Genomic DNA, 14,276 nt, shown 5'->3' with positions numbered 1-14,276 from the left:
CAGTCTTTGCATTGATGATGCTGCTCCCACAATGGTATTAGGTAGTAAATTCCAGAATATTGGTCCACTGGAAATAAAGCATGATTCCAAACAGCATGTGATACTGATGTTCTGACTACTATAAGGCACCTGAATGAAAAGGTGCATACTGAGCATAGAACTTGTAATTGTTACCTCTTGAAGAAATCTTAGAAGTGCTGAGGGGCAGGTTGGTGCTGGTATTAGCGTGCAGAATATTATGATCCCTGTAGGAACTGTTTGAGGTAGTGGTTAGGATGATAAACTATGAAGAGAGCTTTTCACCAAATGTAAGCATGGTGTAGTTATGGTCAAACTCAATGTGAAGCATCTGAGACCAATATTAAGTGCCATGAGGAAGTGTCTGCCACAGACGGCCTTTGGATTTGATTATTTAATTTCTCAATAAATTACCAATGCTATTACAAAATTGCAGCTAATATTCTGTCTAGTTTGCTTCCTCCATCTCTTGACACTGTGCTGTTAAGCGGCATCTGGTTCTTTGCCCAAATGACCTTCAGTCATGGCGGATACAAAATGTTGAGTTAGACAGTTGAGCAGGATAGGCATTAACTATTCACATCTAAAAGTTAGATTCAAATCCAGTCCACACTGGTGTGAGAAAAATGCCTTCTGTCTGCTGGTGTTATAGGCTTTCATCTGAAATGAATTGAGCAAATCAGTCCAGTACTTGATGGGCATGGGTCGACAGCAAAATTTTTTAAAGAGTAACAGTTAACCATCTGTTTCATATCACAGGATGGCCACTCTATTAAATTACAAACCGTCACACTCATCACGTACAGCATATGCTTTTGAGGCTAGGCCAGAAATGTATTTTTGGAACAGAATGTGGAAAGCCTTGTACTATTTCTGAATTTGTTGCATTTTACTTGGAAGTGTTTGGTACTAAAGCTGGTTTCATGAAATTGTGAAGAGTTTCATTCTCTGTACTAACATCCTCTGCAGAATAACATTAAATGAAATGTAAGAGGAAAGGCAATAAATTCTCGCTGCTTTGATCCAGCTTCAAAATTAGGCTATCCTTATTGCCTTGTCTCCTAAAAGCTTTGAATCCTTCTTGAGTTTGTCCCCTCGTATCATTTGACTTGAGGAACTTCATTGCCAAGCAATCTTTACCTAATGTCCACACAAATGCCACAGGACTCCTCGAATAGCATTTGGGAGTACAACACTATTTTCTCCCTATCTGAACTGATTATCACAAGATGAATTCTTATATCTCTGTAACTTGAAAGCAATGTAAATCTCAGAGAGCAAGAATTGAGAATGGGCATTTCTTGTCTACATGATTTAAATGCAACACACTGGTGTTGTTCTGTTATTGCTTAGACTCCAGGTTAGTCATTTCAGACTTGATTAAAGATTTTTCAAAATGCAAAAGTGCTCCTCGGAACAACTACCAACTACTATTCTTGATAGATTTTTTGCTTGAAATATTTAATATATTCTGTCTCTAAAATTCCATGAGTCTCTTGAATAGTTAGAAACGCTTTGCATTTTAATAGTTACATAGTTAGTTCTTCATGTTTCTACTAGTATGTCAGTGAAGTATCTAACATGTTCATGACATTTCATAACCTGCCCGCTGAAAACTGTGGGAAAAGCACCCCGTTCAAGAAGTCTGACATCTCGGCCATTTTTATAGTCTGGTGATGGTGGGAGCAGCTCAAAGTACTGAAACTTTTGTAGTTTTCCCTGTAGAGCATTGATACTAAAAGGCCTTGTTAGCAAGACTGGACATAGTGTCTGTCACCTCTGTCTTGAATGAAATATATTTGTTTCTCCTCTTCCCAGTTCTCTTGCACACAGCCACAGCCAATGGCTTCCAGATGGTTACAAGTGGGACCCAAAGCAAACCCATTAGTGATTGGTCAATAACCAGCCTTGAGGTAGGTTGACACCAGTCATCTCTTTGTAATGATGATTAACTAGCTCGAAGTGGTGTAACAAATGAAGATCGCACAGACTCAGCGTAGTGTGACTCTTGGACATTTTGCAGACCTGAATGTTGTTTATAAAATAGACTTAAGAAAGTTTTGAAATTTAGTGCACAGTTTCAAGTTTTGACTTAGCATTTTCTGAAGAAAAATTGATGTTGTAAGCTTCCCTCTGTTTCAGACTTCAACTGGTATTCTAAGCTGATCACCCTTATTCAGCATTTGGGCACTGTTTCTCTTCGAAATAGGAACTGGTGTAGGCCATTAACTCCAATGAAGACTGTTTTGCCTTTTCAGTCAGGTCACAGCTGATTAGTAAATCTGATTGGTACCACAACTTTATTTTACTTACCTTTTGCTTCAGATTTCTTGATGTTGTTGAACAAAGATCTATCAATTTCTATCCAGAAAAATTAAGTATATGCAATGCATCTCTCTCCAGATATTGGATTATCATGACAAGGAGATGTTGCATTCTGCAGAAAAGGGTTATAATGGCCCATGAGTTGAGATGTTTCTTGGAGAATCTAACTGAAACTTTTGAAAATTGCATCCAGCATTGAGAGAATTCCTTTAGGATTTTCTTTCTCTTGCAGAGATAGTTAGCATTAAACATAGTGACTTCAAGATATGGAAAATCTAGAGGTGGTGCAATGGATGAGTAGAATTAGTAAATAATTAATAAAGTAGTTGGGGAGAGGACTGAAAATATGCTTTGAAAGATAGATATGGAGTGTAGACCCTTAAAAGAGAGAGAGGGGGAGTGGGACGGATAAGTCTTGAGGAAAAAGTAAGTGATGAAGCAAAAGAAGTGGGGGTTTGTATTATAAGAGTTGGAAGGCCAAAGAGCACAGCTTGAAGGATTTAAGAGAGTGTGTTACTTTTCATTTGATTGGCATTTGAATTATAATTCCTGTTGGTTTACACCTCAGCTCTGTCCTGGACTGTGGGCTTTTGCTCTTCACCCAAGGTGCTTTTGGAGATAATTTAACATCATATAATGTAAAATAAGGTAGTGAGGTAGTAAGGTAGTCTGTCTTTTGGCTCTTGATCTTTCCTGTGCACAAGAGAAACAGTCCCTTCAGTTAACGTTTTAGAAGTGTACATTTTGTAAAGATACATGTTTATAAACTCTTTATGCTTTTCAGTTCAGCTAATTAAAGGAATTTTGCTGTTGGCACTGTGTGGTTTGTGTCTTCATACGTTGTTATTTTGTTATTCCTTTAGGGCAGGTTGACTGGCCTGGGTGGAGAGGATCTTCCTACCATTGTAATTGTAGCACACTATGACTCCTTTGCAGTTGCTCCTGTGAGTACAACCCTGGCTAATCATGCAATATTCAGAATTGTTAGTGGTTTTAACCTGTTTTGTAGTGCTTTTTTTATTATCATGAGCATTTTGTTGAAATATAATGATGGTCCCAAAGTTTATACTGCATACTGTTAAACAATAACCAACATATCGAGACATCAGAGCATCAAACACCTGCCTGGTGGATGAAGGAACTATTTGCTGCAGCAAAGAGTCAAACCACATGCTCTGAAAATGATTTAAGGCAGGGCTTAAGAGGACTAAAGTTGAAATCACGAATCCTGAAATAGTGGTGGTGGTGGTGGTGGTGGGGTGCAGTGGAGGACCTACTGCTGAGAAATATTAGTATGGAAATTTAAAGAAAAAGGTTCAGTTTTGGATATGATATGTCCTGCTGTTCTCATATCACCTCTTAGCATTTAGCCCAGTCATGTACGTACAATCCTTGTCATTCAAGCAATTTGCTAAAAGTCAACTGTTATGCTCTATCCAAGCAGGAAAGGATGTTTTACATGAAGCATGTGATCAAGTTATAAATTTACATGATACCTCTTAATCCAACCATAAATCTATATAAGCGAGGAGCAAGTCCTATGCCTTGCCTCAAGTTATTTTAAACACAGTTCTCAGTAGGTCTGTGTACAAGTACTTAGTTTGTTTCTTAATTGACTGCTAATGAGAAAAGCGGACTTCTTGGTTTAAGCTGCATTATATACGCTCAGCCATGTCCAAATGTGAGTCAGATAAAAGTGAGCTGATTTGTCTAGTGAACTCCAAATGCTGTAGCAATCAACAATTCAGAGCATATTCTCCTACGCTCGCCAACTACAAGGCCCTGGTAGAATTGTTCACATGGATTGGAGATGATCACATTTGCAATGTACAGGATAAGTGATGCTAATAAGATGGTAATAAATCTACTGAAACCAGGAAAACTGTTCAATTTAGTTTTGCAAGAACAGCAACTCATATTCTGCTTGGGAACCCTGCAGCCCAATGGTATCAATGTGGACTTCACAAGCTTCAAAATCTCCCCTTCCCCCACTGCATCCCAAAACCAGCCCAGTTCTTCCCCTCCCCCCACTGCATCATTCAACCAGCCCAGCCTGTCTCCGCTTCCCTAACCTGTTCTTCTTCTGACCCATCCCTTCCTCCCACCTCAAGCCGCACCTCCATTTCCTACCTATCACCTCATCCCGCCTCCTTGACCTGTCCGTCTTCCCTAGACTGACCTATCCCCTCCCTATCTCCTCACCTATACTCTCCTCTCTACCTATCTTCTTTTCTCTCCATCTTCGGTCTCCCTCCCCCTCTATCTTATTTATTCGAGTTCCCTCTCCCCATCCCCCTCTCTGATGAAGGGTCTAGGCCCGAAACATCAGCTTTTGTTCTCCTGAGATGCTGCTTGACCTGCTGTGTTCATCCAGCTCCACACTTTGTTATCTTCAATTTAGTTTTGGATTGTTATAAAATTAACTGTGCTCAGCAAGTAATATATTGAAATAAGGTTGTTACAGAGATAGTAGGAACTGCTGAGTTGAAGAATCTGAGATAACACTCTGTAAAGCTGGATGAACACAGCAGGCCAAGCAGCATCAGAGGAGCAGGGAAGTTTGACACTTCGGGTTGGGACCCTTCTTCAGAAAAACCCTAAGGGTCCTGACCTGAAATATCAAACTTCCCTGCTCCTCTGATGCTGCTTCGCTTGCTATGTTCATTCAGCTTCACGCTGTGTTACCTATAGAAATAAGGTGTTGAATTTCAGCAGATTTGGATGTTTCAACATTACTGACTCGATTTTATTTAGGTAGACTCTATGCATTATATTTGGAGAAACGGTGCTCTGGTGGACTGGTAATTCAGAGTATGTTCATGGATGTACTGATGTTTTGCAGGTGGGTTCAAATTCTGCCAGAACAGCAGAGGAGTGGGGGAGTCTGTCATTCTTAGCTGGTCTGGCCAACATATAACTCCAGATTCACGGCAACTTGAGTAACTGACTCCTAAGGGCCCTCTGAAATGCTGAATAAGCCACTCGTTCGAGGGCAGTGAGGGATCAGCAATAAATGCTGGCCTGTTTCAAGTACATTGTTCCTTAACCCAAAGCAGAAGTTGGTGGAATTTCAATTCGGTCAATTAATAAGTTTTAGATTTTAACAATAAAAATCAGTTGAATTGAAAGGTAGTCTCAATGGTGACCATCGAGCTATCACCAATTGTCATAGACCCATCAAAGTGTCCTTTTTAGGAAGGAAATCTGTTATCCTTATCTAAAGTGATCTGTGTGTGATTTCAGCCCCACAGCAATGTGGTTAGTTGCCAATCAGTTCTTTTGACCTTTTACCTTTTTACGTCATTATGATACATAACAATGAGTGTAACCTATTCTTCTTTTTTTTTAACCTAATCTATTCTCTTCCTCCACCCTGGACAGTGGCTGGCTTATGGTGCTGATTCAAATGGTAGTGGTGTCGCAGCTTTACTAGAATTGGCTCGACTATTTTCCAAGCTTTATACCTACAAGAGGACGCATGCTGGGTGAGTGCTTGTAACACTTGATTATGAAATATTGCTGAAATTAATTTTGACTTTTATTTCTGCTGTTAGTCATATATATAAATCTACAAATGATTTTTTTATAAAAAATATAATTAATTTTTTTGGAGATGTTCAACAGAAGCTGCACTGAGCACCCTGCAATTATAATTTAGTCTGTGCTAAATGAACAAGTTCAATTACAAATAATGAGCACATACTCGGCGAGTTTGCCACTGTTTTTCTCACTTGCCCAATCCCTCCAATTGATCTTATTTATTTTGTGTGCAGGTGCAGGCCCAAGGGACCATGTATGTACATACGGCCATAGAACACTTTGCTTGTTGACCAACCTGGAGTAATCCATATCTTAATGATTTTTCTCACCCACCGAACCAGATCAGATTCATAAATACACAGCACATTGTAGGACTCAGCAGTACCACATGAGATCTGTAGGCATGACTTCTTTCTGTGCTGGCTTCATCCAGAGCAATAATATGACAATATTGTTGGCCTCAGCTGTACTGACCTCTGGTTGAGGAGTTATCAGCTGGGATTCTTGCTATTGGAGAGACATGGAACATCAGCCAATTACTAAAACTAAATGAAGACTGCTGCCGAAGCTCTAAACAGTTGTGCAAATGTTGAGATTCTTTTTCTAAAAGTACGAAGAATGTTAATAGTCCTCAGTCAGTTTGTGGGTTGCTCAATCAAGCTCTTGATTCTAAACAATTTTATGTTGATAGTATTTTACCAACAAAAGAAAAAGGTACTATTTGATTCTTCAATAACTTTTTAGATATAACATCTTGTTCTTTGTGTCCGGAGGAGGCAAATTTAATTACCAGGGCACAAAACGGTGGTTGGAAGATAACCTGGATCACACAGGTAAGATAAATGATTGTATCTCTGCATTGTGAGCGAGAAATCACCTACCCTACAGTGTTGTGAATCATTGTGAATAATGTAGTTACCTATATTCCTCTACCACTAAAGCTGTTTGTAAACAGTATCAGCACATCCACACAATGAACAGTGGTTGCGTGTACACAGCTCCCTTTTAAGATAGTTCTACATTGGCTACAGGAAAAATATTGCAAATTCCCTATTCATATGAGAAGGCTGCACGTGGAAGAAAAATTTGCAAAGGACATTGCTCACTACTTAAAGTCGTTCACTGCTTGAACCACACATGTTTAAATCTGGTAAATTGCAAAAGCTATTTGCCACTAATACGTTAGCACTTAGGTATGCTAAGCACGCCTACTATTGTAAACAGAAATAGATATTCAGTAATAGAGATAATGGGAACTGCAGATGCTGGAGATTCCAAGATAATAAAATGTGAGGCTGGATGAAGACAGCAGGCCAAGCAGCATCTCAGGAGCACAAAAGCTTACGTTTCGGGCCTAGACCCTTCATCAGAGAGGGGGATGGGGGGAGGGAACTGGAATAAATAGGGAGAGAGGGGGAGGCGGACCGAAGATGGAGAGTAAAGAAGATAGGTGGAGAGAGTGTAGGTGGGGAGGTAGGGAGGGGATAGGTCAGTCCAGGGAAGACGGACAGGTCAAGGAGGTGGGATGAGGTTAGTAGGTAGCTGGGGGTGCGGCTTGGGGTGGGAGGAAGGGATGGGTGAGAGGAAGAACCGGTTAGGGAGGCAGAGACAGGTTGGACTGGTTTTGGGATGCAGTGGGTGGGGGGGAAGAGCTGGGCTGGTTGTGTGGTGCAGTGGGGGGAGGGGATGAACTGGGCTGGTTTAGGGATGCAGTAGGGGAAGGGGAGATTTTGAAACTGGTGAAGTCCACATTGATACCATATGGCTGCAGGGTTCCCAGGCGGAATATGAGTTGCTGTTCCTGCAACCTTCGGGTGGCATCATTGTGGCAGTGCAGGAGGCCCATGATGGACATGTCATCAAGAGAATGGGAGGGGGAGTGGAAATGGTTTGCGACTGGGAGGTGCAGTTGTTTGTTGCGAACTGAGCGGAGGTGTTCTGCAAAGCGGTCCCCAAGCCTCCGCTTGGTTTCCCCAATGTAGAGGAAGCCGCACCGGGTACAGTGGATGCAGTATACCACATTGGCAGATGTGCAGGTGAACCTCTGCTTAATGTGGAATGTCATCTTGGGGCCTGGGATGGGGGTGAGGGAGGAGGTGTGGGGACAAGTGTAGCATTTCCTGCGGTTGCAGGGGAAGGTGCCGGGTGTGGTGGGGTTGGAGGGCAGTGTGGAGCGAACAAGGGAGTCACGGAGAGAGTGGTCTCTCCGGAAAGCAGACAGGGGAGGGGATGGAAAAATGTCTTGGGTGGTGGGGTCGGATTGTAAACGGCTTTAAGGACCGCAACTTTCCCCCCACGGTGATCGAGAACGCCCTTGACCGCGTCTCCCGCATTTCCCGCGACACATCCCTCACACCCCGCCCCTGCCACAACCACCCCAAGAGGATCCCCCTCGTTCTCACACACCACCCTACCAACCTCCGGATACAACGCATTATCCTCCGACACTTCCGCCATTTACAATCCGACCCCACCACCCAAGACATTTTTCCATCCCCTCCCCTGTCTGCTTTCCGGAGAGACCACTCTCTCCGTGACTCCCTTGTTCGCTCCACACTGCCCTCCAACCCCACCACACCCGGCACCTTCCCCTGCAACCGCAGGAAATGCTACACTTGTCCCCACACCTCCTCCCTCACCCCCATCCCAGGCCCCAAGATGACATTCCACATTAAGCAGAGGTTCACCTGCACATCTGCCAATGTGGTATACTGCATCCACTGTACCCGGTGCGGCTTCCTCTACATTGGGGAAACCAAGCGGAGGCTTGGGGACCGCTTTGCAGAACACCTCCGCTCAGTTCGCAACAAACAACTGCACCTCCCAGTCGCAAACCATTTCCACTCCCCCTCCCATTCTCTTGATGACATGTCCATCATGGGCCTCCTGCAGTGCCACAATGATGCCACCCGAAGGTTGCAGGAACAGCAACTCATATTCCCCCTTGTAACCCTGCAGCCATATGGTATCAATGCGGACTTCACCAGTTTCAAAATCTCCCCTTCCCCTACTGCATCCCTAAACCAGCCCAGTTCATCCCCTCCCCCCACTGCACCACACAACCAGCCCAGCTCTTCCCCCCCCCCCCCACCCACTGCATCCCAAAACCAGTCCAACCTGTCTCTGCCTCCCTAACCGGTTCTTCCTCTCACCCATCCCTTCCTCCCACCCCAAGCCGCACCCCCAGCTACCTACTAACCTCATCCCACCTCCTTGACCTGTCCGTCTTCCCTGGACTGACCTATCCCCTCCCTACCTCCCCACCTACACCCTCTCCACCTATCTTCTTTACTCTCCATCTTCGGTCCGCCTCCCCCTCTCTCCCTATTTATTCCAGTTCCCTTCCCCCATCCCCCTCTCTGATGAAGGGTCTAGGCCCGAAACGTCAGCTTTTGTGCTCCTGAGATGCTGCTTGGCCGGCTGTGTTCATCCAGCCTCACATTTTATTATCTTGGAATCTCCAGCATCTGCAGTTCCCATTATCTCTGATACCATTTCAACCTCACTGCTAAGCCTCTTCCAGGGATGCCTAACCTGAAGAAGTTACCCTCCTCCCTCCGGACCAACCTCAGGGAATCTCTCTCCCATTGCAACTCTCTTGTAATCTCTTCGGCCTTGAAACTGCTCGACCATGTCCTGAAGCAAACCAGGTACCACAGCACATCACCTTTCTCAGCACCTGCCTACGGAACCAGATCATCCCCAAGGGACTACAGTCCACATTTCAGCCTTCCCAATTTGGCCCCAACCGTGACCACCTCTACACCCAGAACATTCAGACCCTTCAGAAGCGGTTCTCCCTGCGAGTTCTGAAACAGACACTTGCAGCCATGCGCCGGCACCTCCAGGCACTGCAATCCAGCCTGCCCCAGCTCAGAGCCTCCCTCTCCCAGACCTGCAAAGGACCCCTGCTGTTTTTTATCCTCCGCAGGATCCACAGACTGAACACCCAGTTCCACTCAGCTTTACTGGACACCAAAAATCGTAAGTACAACCAACTCACTGGCCCCTGCCACCCACAAGAGGATTCCTGCGCCTCCCAAATCCCGACTCTGTCCCTGCCCCTCCCCCACCATGCACCCGCCGCCATTGACCATGAGGACACGGCCGGAGACCCCACCGATGACGTCACATCCGCCTCCGCCGGCCACAGAACTTCCGGAACCGCTGCTGCAGTCACCACCTCCACGTCCAGGTACTACAGCCCACACACCACCCTCACCTCAGCTGCTGCCGCCCACCCCGATCCTCCCACCGCCGACGGAACCCCGCCCACGGTCGACGCCGACGGAACCCCGCCCACGGCCGGCAGAACCCCGCCCACGGCCGACGACCTCATCGCTCCACCCACAACCTCCACAGCCTGCAACCCCACAGAAGACAGCCACACTGAGCCCTGCCGCATCTTCACCATCCCCCCAGACCTCCCACTGACTGAGGACGAACGGTCAGTCCTGAGCAAGGGGCTCACCTTTGTCCCCCGACAACCACACATCAACGAATACCAGTCACGGTCGGACATAGAGCAGTTTTTCCGCCGTCTTCGCCTGCATGCCTACTTCTTCAACCGGGAACCCAACCCTCCTTCCACTGACCCCTTCACCCGCTTCCAATACAAGTCCTCCTCCTGGACACCACCCCCAGGCCTCCTACCCTCCCTCGACCTCTTCATCTCCAACTGCCGTCGAGACATCAACCGCCTCAACCTCTCCACCCCTCTCACCCACTCCAACCTCTCCCCCGCAGAACGGGCAGCCCTCCGCTCCAACCCCAACCTCACCATCAAACCCGCAGACAAGGGTGGCGCAGTGGTAGTATGGCGCACTGACCTCTACATCGCCGAGGCCAGACGCCAACTCTCCGACACCACCTCCTACCGCCTCCTCGATCATGACCCCACACCCGAGCACCAAACCATCATCTCCAACACCATTCGTGACCTCATCACCTCAGGGGACCTCCCACCCACAGCCTCCAACCTCATTGTTCCCCAACCCCGCACGGCCCGTTTCTATCTCCTTCCCAAAATCCACAAACCTGCCTGCCCTGGTCGACCCATCGTCTCAGCCTGCTCCTGCCCCACCGAACTCATCTCCACCTATCTGGACTCCATTTTCTCCCCTTTGGTCCAGGAACTCCCCACCTATGTCCGTGACACCACCCACGCCCTCCACCTCCTCCAGGACTTCCAATTCCCTGGCCCCCAACACCTCATATTCACCATGGACGTCCAGTCCCTGTACACCTGCATTCCGCATGGAGATGGCCTCAAGGCCCTCCGCTTCTTCCTGTCCCGCAGGCCCGACCAGGCCCCCTCCACCGACACTCTCATCCGCCTAGCTGAACTCGTCCTCACACTCAACAACTTCTCTTTTGACTCCTCCCACTTCCTACAGACTAAGGGGGTGGCCATGGGCACCCGCATGGGCCCCAGCTATGCCTGCCTCTTTGTACGTTACGTGGAACAGTCCCTCTTCCGCACCTACACAGGCCCCAAACCCCACCTCTTCCTCCGGTACATTGATGACTGTATTGGCGCCGCCTCTTGCTCCCCAGAGGAGCTCGAACAGTTCATCCACTTCACCAACACCTTCCACCCCAACCTTCAGTTCACCTGGGCCATCTCCAGCACATCCCTCACCTTCCTGGACCTCTCAGTCTCCATCTCAGGCAACCAGCTTGTAACTGATGTCCATTTCAAGCCCACCGACTCCCACAGCTACCTAGAATACACCTCCTCCCACCCACCCTCCTGCAAAAATTCCATCCCCTATTCCCAATTCCTCCGCCTCCGCCGCATCTGCTCCCACGATAAGACATTCCACTCCCGCACATCCCAGATGTCCAAGTTCTTTAAGGACCGCAACTTTCCCCCCACGGTGATCGAGAACGCCCTTGACCGCGTCTCCCGCATTTCCCGCGACACATCCCTCACACCCCGCCCCCGCCACAACCGCCCCAAGAGGATCCCCCTCGTTCTCACACACCACCCTACCAACCTCCGGATACAACGCATTATCCTCCGACACTTCCGCCATTTACAATCCGACCCCACCACCCAAGACATTTTTCCATCCCCTCCCCTGTCTGCTTTCCGGAGAGACCACTCTCTCCGTGACTCCCTTGTTCGCTCCACACTGCCCTCCAACCCCACCACACCCGGCACCTTCCCCTGCAACCGCAGGAAATGCTACACTTGTCCCCACACCTCCTCCCTCACCCCCATCCCAGGCCCCAAGATGACATTCCACATTAAGCAGAGGTTCACCTGCACATCTGCCAATGTGGTATACTGCATCCACTGTACCCGGTGCGGCTTCCTCTACATTGGGGAAACCAAGCGGAGGCTTGGGGACCGCTTTGCAGAACACCTCCGCTCAGTTCGCAACAAACAACTGCACCTCCCAGTCGCAAACCATTTCCACTCCCCCTCCCATTCTCTTGATGACATGTCCATCATGGGCCTCCTGCAGTGCCACAATGATGCCACCCGAAGGTTGCAGGAACAGCAACTCATATTCCGCCTGGGAACCCTGCAGCCATATGGTATCAATGTGGACTTCACCAGTTTCAAAATCTCCCCTTCCCCTACTGCATCCCTAAACCAGCCCAGTTCATCCCCTCCCCCCACTGCACCACACAACCAGCCCAGCTCTTCCCCCCCCCACCCACTGCATCCCAAAACCAGTCCAACCTGTCCCTGCCTCCCTAACCGGTTCTTCCTCTCACCCATCCCTTCCTCCCACCCCAAGCCGCACCCCCAGCTACCTACTAACCTCATCCCACCTCCTTGACCTGTCCGTCTTCCCTGGACTGACCTATCCCCTCCCTACCTCCCCACTTACACCCTCTGCACCTATCTTCTTTACTCTCCATCTTCGGTCCGCCTCCCCCTCTCTCCCTATTTATTCCAGTTTCCTCCCCCCATCCCCCTCTCTGATGAAGGGTCTAGGCCCGAAACGTCAGCTTTTGTGCTCCTGAGATGCTGCTTGGCCTGCTGTGTTCATCCAGCCTCACATTTTATTATCTTAGATATTCAGTAAGTAGTTTTGCTTCATTATGGTCCAGGAACTTAGTCTTGATTATTTCCTATTTGGGCTGATATTGGCAGGAGTTGACTGATCTTTGTGGATCGCGTCAGTACGGAAGCACAATTCTGGCCTGTTTTGGCCAAATGGCACTACTCTGTGGTACAAAATTCTATGGAATTAACTTCTGGCCAGTAGTTAAAATTATTCAATTCATCCTGTAAGGGGAGGCACATTTTATCAGGTTGTCTTGGCAGCGTGGAGGAACAGAGGGATCTTGGTGTGCAGATACATAGATCCCTTAAAATGGCCACCCAAGTGGACAGGGTTGTTAAGAAAGCATATGGTGTTTTGGCTTTCATTAACAGGGGGATTGAGTTTAAGAGTCGTGAGATCTTGTTGCAGCTCTATAAAACTTTGGTTAGACCGCACTTGGAATACTGCGTCCAGTTCTGGGCGCCCTATTATAGGAAAGATGTGGATGCTTTGGAGAGGGTTCAGAGGAGGTTTACCAGGATGCTGCCTGGACTGGAGGGCTTATCTTATGAAGAGAGGTTGACTGAGCTCGGTCTCTTTTCATTGGAGAAAAGGAGGAGGAGAGGGGACCTAATTGAGGTATACAAGATAATGAGAGGCATAGATAGAGTCGATAGCCAGAGACTATTTCCCAGGGCAGAAATGGCTAGCACGAGGGGTCATAGTTTTAAGCTGGTTGGTGGAAAGTATAGAGGGGATGTCAGAGGCAGGTTCTTTACGCAGAGAGTTGTGAGAGCATGGAATGCGTTGCCAGCAGCAGTTGTGGAAGCAAGGTCATTGGGGTCATTTAAGAGACTGCTGGACATGCATATGGTCACAGAAATTTGAGGGTGCATCCATGAGGATCAATGGTCGGCACAACATTGTGGGCTGAAGGGCCTGTTCTGTGCTGTACTGTTCTATGTTCTATGTTCTATGTCTGTACTAGGCTGTAATCTTGTGGATGCGGTCCATGTTTTCCAGATTCCAGCCTTCTTCAGGATAACGTTGCATTCGTTTTGTGCCTTGATACATTAGGCAATGGTGATAGTCTTTATCTTCATGTTTCAAAGCCACCTAAGGAAGCCACTCCACAGCACACCTTCCTAAAAGAGCTGGAGACTGTAAGTGTGTTGCCACATCAAGCTCACTTATTTAGAGTAGAACTTAAGGATCTGCCACAGGTGCTGGGTAGCAAGACAAGCTGCTGGGCTAACACCTAATATTTCCATCGCATGCAGTTAGTTTTTAAGGGTATAAGGACAACAATATGCTTTATACCCAATAAACTGCTGTCAATGTGTCCTGTCTGTAGCATGTTACTGCTGTAAGTTGGATCTCACATTGGTG

At 47.3% G+C, this 14,276-nt stretch overlaps 1 protein-coding gene across 1 annotated transcript in view; it reads left to right on the top strand.

The window, feature by feature from the left end:
* ncln (nicalin) overlaps positions 1-14,276 on the top strand; it is a 55,332-nt gene that overhangs the window by 23,517 nt on the left and 17,539 nt on the right. Inside the window, exons 4-8 of the mRNA XM_048560062.2 lie at positions 1,837-1,931; positions 3,207-3,287; positions 5,725-5,828; positions 6,628-6,716; positions 13,911-14,050. Coding sequence (XP_048416019.1) covers positions 1,837-1,931; positions 3,207-3,287; positions 5,725-5,828; positions 6,628-6,716; positions 13,911-14,050 — 509 coding nt within the window. The remainder of the gene's footprint in view (positions 1-1,836; positions 1,932-3,206; positions 3,288-5,724; positions 5,829-6,627; positions 6,717-13,910; positions 14,051-14,276) is intronic.

Source organism: Stegostoma tigrinum, chromosome 30 (assembly GCF_030684315.1).
Source record: "Stegostoma tigrinum isolate sSteTig4 chromosome 30, sSteTig4.hap1, whole genome shotgun sequence".
In the NCBI taxonomy this organism is placed as follows: domain Eukaryota; kingdom Metazoa; phylum Chordata; class Chondrichthyes; order Orectolobiformes; family Stegostomatidae; genus Stegostoma; species Stegostoma tigrinum.
Note: the sequence above shows the minus strand (reverse complement) of the source record. Positions and strands in the feature narration are given on the sequence as shown.